Source organism: Gadus morhua, chromosome 1, assembly GCF_902167405.1.
Source record: "Gadus morhua chromosome 1, gadMor3.0, whole genome shotgun sequence".
Classification (NCBI taxonomy): domain Eukaryota; kingdom Metazoa; phylum Chordata; class Actinopteri; order Gadiformes; family Gadidae; genus Gadus; species Gadus morhua.
In genome coordinates this window covers 12,188,024-12,199,275 of record NC_044048.1, presented here as the reverse complement: position 1 = coordinate 12,199,275, position 11,252 = coordinate 12,188,024, and the positions used below count along the sequence as shown (strand labels likewise).

Below are 11,252 nucleotides of genomic sequence, written 5' to 3'. Positions count from 1 at the left end.
TAATTAGCTTGCAAATTGGCAAGAAACAGTGGAAATCTGTTTAGTACTTTACAACGCATAAATTAATGAAGGGTCAACATAGACGTAAGGAAAAACAACATTCATAATTACAGAGGGAGGTTTATTAAAATATAGAATCATATTGCATTAAACTTTCATCCTTGACCGTTGAAGCAAACTAAGCCCAACAATAGATCATATTTCTAAATTGTCAAGACTTTTTTAGCAGCGAAAACAGTAAGGCATATAGATACATACAGGTGCTGGTCAAATTATTAGAATATCATGAAAAAGTTGATTTATTTCAGTAATTATATTCAGAACGTGAAACTTACATATTATATCAATTCATTACACACAGAGTGATATATTTGAAATGTTTATTTCTTTTAATTTGGATGATTAGTACTGACAATTACTGAAAATCCCAAATTCAGTATCTCAGAAAATTAGAATATTAGTTACGACTAGTACAAAAAATGATTTTTTAGAAATGTGGGCCAACTGAAAAGTATGAACATGGAAAGTTTCAGCATGTATGGCAATCAATACTTAGTTGCAGCTCCTTTTGCCTGAATTGCTGCAGCAATACGGCGTGGCATGGAGTCGACCAGTCTGTTGCACTCCTCAGGTGTTATGAGAGCCCAGGTTGCTTTAATAGTGGCCTTCAGCTCTTCAGCATTGTTGGGTCTGGCATCTCGCATCTTCCGCTTCACAATACCCAATAGGTTTTCTATGGGGTTAAGGTCAGGTGAGTTTGCAGGCCAATCAAGAAGAGGGATACCATGGTCCTTAAACCAGGTACTGGTAGATTTGGCACTGTGTGCAGGTGCCAAGTCATGTTGGAAAATGAAATCGTCACCTCCATAAAGTTGGTCCGCGGCAGGCAGCATAAAGTGTTCTAAAACTTCCTGGTAGACTGCTGCATTGACCCTGGACCTCAGGAAACACAGTGGACCAACAGCAGCAGATGACATGGAAACCCAGACCATTACTGACTGTGGAAATTTTACACTGGACTTCAGGCAACGTGGATTCTGTGCCTCTCCTGTCTTCCTCCAGACTCTGGGACCTTGATTTCCAAAGGAGATACAAAATTTACTTTCATCTGAAAACATAACTTTGGACCACTCAGCAGCAGTCCAGTCCTTTTTGTCTTGAGCCCAGGCGAGACGCTTTTGACGTTGTCTCTTATTCAAGAGTGGCTTTACACGAGGAATGCGACAGCTGAAGCCCATATCTTGCATACGTCGGTGTGTGGTGCTTCTTGAAGCACTGACTCCAGCTACAGTCCACTCTCTGTGGATCTCCCCCACATTTTTGAATCGGTTTTGTTTGACAATCCACTCCAGGGCGCGTTTATCCCTCTTGCTTGTACACTCTTTTCTACCACATCTTTTTCTTCCCTTCGCCTCTCTATTAATGTGCTTGGACACAGAGCTCTGGGAACATCCAACCTCTTTGGCAATGACCTTTTGTGTCTTGCCCTCCTTCTTTAAAGTATCAATGGTCATCTTTTGGACAGTTGTCAAGTCAGCAGTCTTCCCCATGATTGTGTGTCATACAGAATCAAAACGAGAGACCATTTAAAGGCTTTTCCAGGTGTTTTGAGTTAGTTAGCTATTTAGAGTGTGGCACCAGGTGTCTTCAATATCTGACCTTTTCACCATATTCTAATTTTCTGAGATGTTGAATTTAGGGTTTTCATTGGTTGTCAGCTATAATCATCTTCTTTTTGGCAAAAAACACTTATAATGTATCAGTCTGTTTGGAATGAATGTATACATTCTACAGGTTTGACTTTCTAAATGGAATTAATGAAATAAATCAACTTTTTCATGATATTCTAATAATATGACCAGCACCTGTATATATATATATATATATATATATATATATATATATATATATATATATATATATATATATATATATATCTCCAAAATGATTATAACATGAGGTATTCGTCTTTCATGCAAATCGAATGACAATAATATCCTTTGGTCTTAAATTGTATGCAAAAAAAATATGAATCTAGACATTGGGAAACGTTTTGAGTAAAAGCCCAGTAACAACAAAGAGAACCGCCCCACCACAGCCTCCCAGATCCAAAGTGAATGACAAGATGATGAGCTTGTAACCATGGCAATGGGCACAACAGAGGGGCAAGTTGTACAGGACGTTTTAATGGCAGCCGGGTAATTAGTCACTCGGTAATGAGATGTCACTCCGACTGGTTTGTTGAGGAGAGGAGGATGGTCGGGGGGGGGGGCTTGTCACTTACTAATACAAAGTCCACAGGTGGGAGAGCCTTGCCGCACACACACGCAAAAAATACCCAGATGGGGTTCACTACCCTCAGGGTAAAGGAAAAACCCTCTTGGTCTGTGACATCTGTCAGAGTCCTCACGAGACATGTCCATCACCATCACGTTGTCATGGAGACCAACCTTGTTCAGACAAACACCAAAAAACAGAGGTGTGACGGAGGGGTGTGGTGGTGGGGTTGGTGGTGGTGGGATAAATAAATGCAATGAAACTACAACAGTAACATATGCCCAAATGTTAACAAAGGTCCAACAAAAAGGCTTTCTTTCAGTAAACTTAAATCTGTGTCCTGTGTAACCCAACTGCGCTTCCCACATTCCTGTGTCCATTGTTTCAAAAAGACTAAGTATCTAGTCTTGAACCATCACACATGTGACTAGACAGTAACATCTGGATGTGTTTTCAGCCGAAATGATTCAAACACGCAACGTAACACCCCAGGATTCTCTTGCCATTAGAATTTCAACAATACAACATACCTCCGGTTACACGGATAACCCATTACAATCCGACCAGTTTCTGAGTCCAGGTCCCATGGCACCCTGTCCCTCATCTCCTTCCTCAGGTTCCTGTTGAAGGTTCCCCCCATGGTCTCTGGGGGATCAGATGTGGATGTGGTTGTAGCGCTGCTTGGCCGAGTCGATGTCCACGCGGCGCGCCTCGGCGAAGGCCAGGAAGGTGAAGAGGCCGAAGAGGTTGACCACCGTGATGAGGAAGAACACAGACGCCCAGGAGCCCGTCGACTCGATCAGGTACCCAGAGAAGTACACCATCAGGACCCCTGTTGAGACACACACACACACACACACACGGGGGTCAGACAGGGAAGGGCAGGAGATGTGAGAAGAGCGCAAAGATGAAGTCAAGGAAGGAAAATATAACAATGATAAGAGCCTAGTTTCATCCAGGGGAGAGCTATGCCCAATATGTTCACAGATGACACACACACACACACACACACACACACACACACCATCTGGCTGTCTTTTTTTTTTTTTTTTTTCTATTATTCATTTGACACAAATTCCAAAAGGATTCCGTAATCATTTATGCATGGCACATAGACAGCAACTTGACAGACAGGAAATACACAGGCCAAAGTTTAACTTCAGACAACATATATTACGCTCGATAGTTAATGAAAGGCCAAACAAAAAGGGTCAACTCTGCGAACAACGATTCGATTCCAGTCCACCTCACCTGAGAAAGCTCCACACGTATTCATGACACCTGGAGAACAGAAAGGACACATTTTCACTTCAAAAGCATATCAAATTGAACAAAGACCTTTTCAGAAGTTGTAAAAATGAAACATCATAAATTATGTCAAGTGTATAATGCATTATGTAGTGACTCATTTTCAATCTTCCAAAAAACAACAACATTATTCCATAATTTTGTTTTCATCATACCAAACAAGGATCCGGCACAGGAAGGGGCCAGATCCTGGACATTTACCGACACCCCGCTGAGAGAGAAGGAAAGATCACGTCACATGTTGTCTCATCACAGCAGATCAAACAAGGGAACAATGTGAAAAAAATTAGAATAGATTATACATCATAAAAACACTCCCTGTTCTCAAACAACACTAGCCACCACAATGTAGGCGAGAGCACGATCGCGTGCGATAACGTGGGATTTTTGCATTGACGTATCCAGATATATTCATACCGAGCATTAAGAAGATGTTATCTGGATTATATGATCTGACTGGAAGAGAACGCAGGCTTATGAAGTGCCTATATTCACACACACACACACACACGCACGCACGCACACAGGATGGCTGCATTCAAGGAAGAAACGACAAATACACTAAGCAAATCTGTGTCCGTGGGTGTGTGTAGGTGTTGTAGAGTTACCTGTGGCTAAAGGTTGTGAGGCCCATGGTGATTGACACAAAAGCAACCGCCCAGGGAAAGGTGGATGTTCCACAAAGCAGAATGGTAAACACACTGGTAACGCCCATGGAAAAAAACTAAAACACACACACATACACAGACAGAGACAGAGACACAGGTGAATCAAAGATCCATCCATCTTGTATAAGTAGTGCGGTAGGCCATACTCCAGCTTACTCATGGATCTAATTCTAGATCAGGGATGGGCAACTTTCATGATAAAGAGGGCCACATTTTTCATCATAACCATCGGAGGGCCACATGACTGCACACTTCAACTAAACGTGAGCTGAGAGAAGCTACACAATTTTGAATTTGGTAGATATGATTTCCTGTATTCTGTTGCATTTTGGGGATGGCCACTACCTAAAAAATCATACAGAATCATAACCTATGTACGGTATGTTAATTGAACCAACATACATTAATTTCATGTTTTCCATGCTCAAACAGCCACATGAATGGTCAGTATTTTTATCAGTGCAAAGGGCTCACATACATCATCATTCAATGAAGTCAAAAAACTGAAAAACAGTGGCCCAACATTAAGTGCAACAACTCAATGAACTCAAACCCAACAAGCAGTTGTAGTAGTTGTAGTGGCGACTTAAGTGGATATCTTTAATGACTGATATCGCTTCTAAGCAAACTAGACGCATGGGTTTGCCTTCGAATTCTATGAATTCTTCTCATCTTTCTTGACCGAGTTTTCTGTAACTCGATCAATTATTATTTTTTTAATTTATTTATTTATTTTTATTATGTGCGGGCCTGACTGAGTGAGGATGCGGGCCGCACTGAGTGAGGATGCGGGCCGCATGCGGCCCGCGGGCCGCCAGTTGCCCATCCCTGCTCTAGATGGTCCAGTGAAAACCTTGACATAAGTAGGAGATATTGATATATTTTGTTACTCATCAAAAGAAAGAGGGTTTTAACCAGCCCTATTTGCTAACAACTGTACTGTTAATACACAAATTATTCTGGGACCCCACTGATGGGCGATATCATTTGAGGAATACAGAGATCATCTCACCTGCATTAACTTCCTCACAGAGGCTGTATCGAAACCTGTTAGGATTAGTAAAACAGACAATGTATTGTCATTATATATGCATGTTAGCATGTGCACATGCTTAAAGTGACTATCGCTATAACCTGCACTATGTATGTCTTCCCATAAGCATCTTCTAGTGGTTTGTGTTGTAGCTATATGGCTGGATGATTATTCTTGAGAAACTTTACCCTTCAGATAGAGTGTAAATAGCTGCAGTGGAAAAGTGACATATTGCAGGTCTACCATTGCGCCACTATTTTACCTTGACAGATGAGGTGGTCAGAGAGACATCCGCTGAGGAGAGAAGAGGGAATGGCCACCAACCATGGAATGACATTGAACACCCATCCCTGATGGAAAAACACAAACACGTCATATGGGATTTTTTATTCCAATCCAAGTAAATACAATAAATGATATACATGTTAGATGACATTATATTGTTGCATTATGTACACGTCTATATTGTATGTTCTCACACAATTTTCCCTGTGTAATATGTTTCATGTAAGCTGCATAGTATGTAAAGTATAAATAATTTAAACATTGGACATTTGAGAAACAAGTATAGGATATATGTAAATTGGATTTTTAGTGAGTGGGAGTCGAGATTGTAATTTATTTATAGGGGTGGCTTGTGGAGGGGGAAACCATTACCTTTGCATCAGGGAACGTGTCCTTAAAGAAAGTCGGAAGCCATGACAACAGAGTGAAGAAGGTGCTCGCTGTGCAGAGGTGAGCAACAATCACTGCACTAATGACGTGGGCAGAGACAAAGAGTTATTAAGAAAGGAACACTTATAGGGCGCCTATTTTACCACCAGGGGGGACTGGGATTAGCTATTATGGCCCTGTCCACACGGAGACGAATTTTTGGTGAAACCGCATAAGTCTTGTGCGTTTCGGCCGACCGTCCAGACGGAGCCGGCGAATCCGGTGCCTGAAACCGGACATTTCTGAAACCACGTCCGAGGGTGATTTCAAATCTATCCGGTCCTATGCGGTTTCGTGTTGAGATTCATGTGGACGCCTTAAACACAAACACAAACGTCATTAGCCCCACACCAGCTGGGCGATGTCAGAGTTGTGTCCGTTTTTTTTTATTTTATTTTTTATTTGTATTATTTTTGTAGCTTTAAATACAGCCCCTTGATAAATGTAATTACTAACTGTAAATTAAAAAGTGTTTCTGCTCAATTTAAAAGGTTGAATCTCCTCGTGACTGAATGCTTATATACAGCGCCCAGGCTGTATGCACGCAGGCTTCATGCGCTCCACTTTTTTCTGTGGAGAACTAGCGCCTTCAATATTTACTACAGCGTTTTCGCCCGTTTTGGCTTTGTGGACGGAGCCTAAAAGGCATTTCCAAATCTGCCTGCCCTGTGACATCACAAGTGGGAGTATCCACCCAGATGTATTATGGATAGATCTGTCTACCAGCCTACCCAGTGTAATGTACCAACTGGTAGGCCTATCTATCCATCAAACATCTAGGTGAACTTCCACTTAGGATGTCACTATGTCACAGTGCACGAAAAAATGGTTTGTAATGGCTAATCCCGCTCACACCTGGTTGTAAATAAGGGCCCTTTAAATAGAGTGATTCGATCTTGAATTTAATGTGTTGTGAAAGGGTGTTCAGAAACACTTACATATGGGCTGAAATGTACGTCATAACACACACACACACACACACACACACACACACACACACACACACACACACACACACACACACACACACACACACACACACACACACACACACACACACTATAGATTAATATTTAACAAACCACACAGCCGGTTGTTTGAAGAGGCGCAGCCAGTGTCTCTTGGTCAGTTTGGACTGAGATCCACCACTTCCAAGGGACTCCAGTGTGATAATCGGACCTGAAAACAAACAAACAACAATGGAGATGAATGAACACAGAAATACTCCACAAAACAGCCCATGCCAACAATGGCAGTGAAGTAAAAGTGATTGCAAGAAAAGAAATGCAATATAGTCACCTTCCCCTTTAAGTAGACACTTCCACATGCAGTATGCCCATAGGACAGAGAGGAGGCCTGTCAGGTAGAACACACTCTCCCAGCCATACACGTCCAGCATCAGAGAGCCCGCCCCTCCAATGATCAACGTGCTGGAGAAGAGAAGAATAAATTGATAATCGTATTAAAGTATATATGGAAAGATATTTTCTCAAACTACAACTGCGTTCTCAGCTTTATCACCTGGGCCTAATTCCCACACCTACTGGTCTGCTGTATTCTCAATTCAACGCCCCTCCCCACAACCAATGTTCTATGTTTTATCAATTATCACATTATTAGACTACATCTATAGAAACTGCAGAATATCTCAATAGAATCCCAAGATTGCATTATTAATTACTATACAATGACAAAAAACCTTTACTTCCAACCCAATATCTAACATTATCCAATGCTGACAAGCTTCCCGTACTGAATCATTCATCTGGAGGTGTACTTGCAATGTGCACGCCCTTTAAAGGCCTACGTGCAGGTTACCCGGAAGTTTTGTTTAATGGGTACATAAAGCACTCAAAACATGTGTATCATTTATAAAATGTCTCCAAAATAGTGTTAAAGTCCAGTTTTGGTCGTTCTGGGCAGTAACGGGTGTTTTCTAACGCCTTTCGGCGATGACGTCACGTTGGGGAGAGGAGGTGGAAGCAGGTAGCCTCAGCCAAAAAATAAAAAATAATAATAATAACCCTAACAAATAACAAGTATGATGGCCCACAGCAGTATCATTTCAAACCTGTCAGACGTGAGAGGGCGAATGAGGCATTGCCGAGAACTGATGGCGGTCAAAGCCAATTTAATGCATGGTCAGAGGAGAATGAGTGGAGAGTTGCTATCATTTAGCAACGCAGTAACGAGCGCGGAGCTAGTCAATGAACAGCAGTGCATACAATAACGACCCTTTTATTTATTTTTACCGTCAGTGAATGACACAGAGTGAAAGTCAACGTTTTCTTTATATCTTGTGACAGCGATTATGTCGTAAGTACCGGTAAACTTAGTCAGAAGATCAAGAAATAGAAGGCATAATGCTAGCTATGGGCTAACTTAGCCTATCGGACAGCAATCAGTGCACTTGCAAATGAGTGCCTGCAAGTAAAGGTTAACCGATCGTGGTGTGACATTATTTAACCATCAATCTACCGCAAATACGAGCAGACAGATGTGCATTGAACACATACACAAAGCACACCGTCCAACCCGGCGGATGCTTAGACAGCCCACAACAAGCCAAACATCACCACGGCGGGTCACTGTGCTCTCTCTCACTCTCGCACGCCCGTACTACACAATCACTCCAACTTATCCAACTCCAAGGCTAGACTGCTTCACCAAGACCACAACTAACCACAAGGCCTTCATAACCATGCAGTATGCCAAAGCCGAAAAGGGCACACGCAGTCGCACGCACACATCTTATGCAAAACAATCCGTTTTATCGTCAACATTCAGTAACTGCAAAGATTTAAAGACAAGCCTCGATCTTACCATAAGCTAGAATGGATCTAAAGTATGTGATTGATACAGTCTGGTTCGGCTTTCGCTTGCTATCCGTTTTTAGTATGACTTCTCAACATTACGTCTTTAGGCGCACATGGCTAATTTGCATACGTGAACAGGATTTGCGGGCTCTGTCACACTAAATCGGTGTGACAGGTTGGGGTGACACCTGTCACACAAATTTGGCAGCCGGTACAAATTTAGTGTGACACCGGCTTTGGTCCGTGTCTCCCCAACGTGACGTCATATAAATGCATTCTGGGGGAAATGAGAATCAATAGCAAACTGCTAAAACCTACTAGTACCTACTTTTTCGTATTACATTCCGTTTGTGATACATAATAACATTAAATACAATAAATAACAGTTTACATTTTAAATACCAACAAGCAAATTGCCCAAATTCGTTGGAAAATAAACCCTGCAACACAGCCTTTAAACAAGGGGCAACCACTCACCCCAAGTAGGAGCCACTGCCAACGGTGCTCATCAGAAAACCTCGCTCACTTTCCACTACCTTCTGAGAGCACAAGCTTGCCAGAGAAGGATAATGTACCCCTGGATATGCATTGGAAATAACCATACAATGCGTTAAGAAACTGTAGAATTTAGGAAAGAGTTATTTATGTGAATGAAAAGGTCAATGACTAAAATACAGCCTTGATGGTTTCTGCCATAACCACCAAAACAAATAAACAAACATGCAGGAATCCTTAGCCTAAGGCCTTTCTTTTGTTGTTGCTTTAGTTTTGTGTGTTTTTTTGTCCCAGGGATAAAAAAACTGTCTGTAAGTATAGGTCAGTTATGACCGTGTTTCTGTCATGTCTAGAGTGGAGAAGACGAGACAAGTCGTGGCACCTTGAAGCAGTCCCATGAGGAAACGAGCCAGGGTCATGGAGAAGATGGGCTGAGAACAGAAGTGGGCCAGCACCGGTGTGAAGGCGGTCATAGCCCCCCAGGCTGCGGCAGACAGGAGTAGGACCTTCTCCCCTCCAACCCTGTGTGAAGAAGCACAGCAGGAAGGTCTGCTCATCTGTGTGCCATTCCTGACTTTTTGCATATAGCATTCCCTCGTGTGTACATTGGGAAACTGAATTAACAAATGTACTCAACCTTCACCCCATTTGCCTAAATGTTGACTTACCTGTCGCTAACATATCCCCCGAGGACTTGTGTAAAGCAGTAGCCCCAGAAGAAACTGCCCAGCACCATGCCTGACTCCCTCTTGGTCCAGTTGAACTGTTGTGCCATGCTGACGGAGCAGATGGGCATTGCCACACGGGCACAGTACAGCAGGCACGTCCCGAACAGCAGGACAACGGTCCATGTCCGCGCCAGGGGTCTACAGAGGATGTCAGAGGTCGATTTACATTTTAACTACCAATTGATTTGTAATTGATGGTTAGTTTTTTTTCAAACCGAGGTTGATTTTTAATTTATAACCACTTGCTATAAAGTTGCATTTAAAACATTAAATGCCTCCTATGAGTCAAAAGAGGAAATGAGTCAAAGTAACACACCACGTCACCGTTTTTACAACACTACGTTTTTTAATGTTTCCACAATACTATGATGTGATCTTGCAACAATAAAGTCTAGGAACGCCAAAACCCCTACTATTCACATCTGGATAATCCAAGTAAGAACATTGTAGTACAAAGTAAACGATAACAGCCATGTGAATAGAAGCTTCGCTGGGCTGAAACATTCAAGTTATTTCCTAAATATGTCGAAAGCTACCTTGACCAATGGGCATTCTGTTCGGGCCACTTCTTCTGACATCCAGAGACCCCGCTCTTGTCATGTGGATGGGTTTCCTTATTGCAGACCAGTTGTGGACAAGAGTTCTTTCCGTGTTTTTGAATAATTGCCATTCAACGCGACGTATCACCAGTCCCCTTTGGATCTTTTTCTTTCGATCGTTCTCTTTTTGAAATAAAGAAAAAGTACACGTAAACAAACTCGTTCAGCGTGCGATTAGACACATATTTGCTTTTCAAAGCTTTTCTCATCCATGCCTTACGTTACATTGATGCAAATCAGGAAGTCACGGGCTGAACACCGAGTCACAGAGGAGAGTCTGTTTTTCGAAGAGTAATCCACGTGTCAGATTTCTACTCAAGCCGCAGTTCTTCTAGCCGTCGATAGGGTTCAGGACTGGGGCAGACGTGTTTCTCCCCCCAATGTCGCCTCGGAAACAAGCCTTTAAAGAGTCTTTTCTGCTCCGCTCGGTCCATCGTTAAGAACATCAGAAAGCCGCTTCAAGCCTAGGCGCCTCTTCATCATGACGCTGCAATACAGACCGCCGGGACTGTGTGGAGTTACTCGGTTGGACGCTATCTGTTCACACAGGGAGCGTGCATCGTTATTGTGGTTCACTAAATACCTCCCGAGACTTCCTCTCCCCTCGTCCTTGG

The 11,252-nt window shown here is 42.5% G+C and overlaps 1 protein-coding gene across 1 annotated transcript; it reads right to left on the bottom strand.

The window, feature by feature from the left end:
- Positions 1-1,913: 1,913 nt before the first annotated feature.
- slc17a9b (solute carrier family 17 member 9b) lies at positions 1,914-11,242 on the bottom strand. The gene is made up of 14 exons (XM_030355462.1): positions 10,859-11,242; positions 10,576-10,761; positions 9,980-10,177; positions 9,694-9,833; positions 9,294-9,393; positions 7,300-7,430; positions 7,083-7,179; positions 5,944-6,040; positions 5,549-5,636; positions 5,266-5,300; positions 4,194-4,309; positions 3,741-3,796; positions 3,529-3,558; positions 1,914-3,109 (listed from the first exon to the last, which is right to left on the bottom strand). The coding sequence occupies exons 2-14, from the start codon at positions 10,707-10,709 to the stop codon at positions 2,931-2,933; spliced, it is 1,401 nt and encodes a 466-aa protein (XP_030211322.1). The 5' UTR covers positions 10,710-10,761; positions 10,859-11,242; the 3' UTR covers positions 1,914-2,930.
- Between the last annotated feature and the right edge of the window lie 10 nt (positions 11,243-11,252).

Bases quoted from the DNA above. Each gene is read 5' to 3' on its own strand.
- slc17a9b (XM_030355462.1), bottom strand. From the start codon at position 10,709: ATGGCAATTATTCAAAAACACGGAAAGAACTCTTGTCCACAACTGGTC. The intron at 9,834-9,979 runs GTAAGTCAACAT...TTCTTCACACAG, and splicing joins GGGGGATATGTTAGCGACAG to GGTTGGAGGGGAGAAGGTCC. The intron at 3,559-3,740 runs GTATGATGAAAA...TCTGTTCTCCAG, and splicing joins CTGTGCCGGATCCTTGTTTG to GTGTCATGAATACGTGTGGA.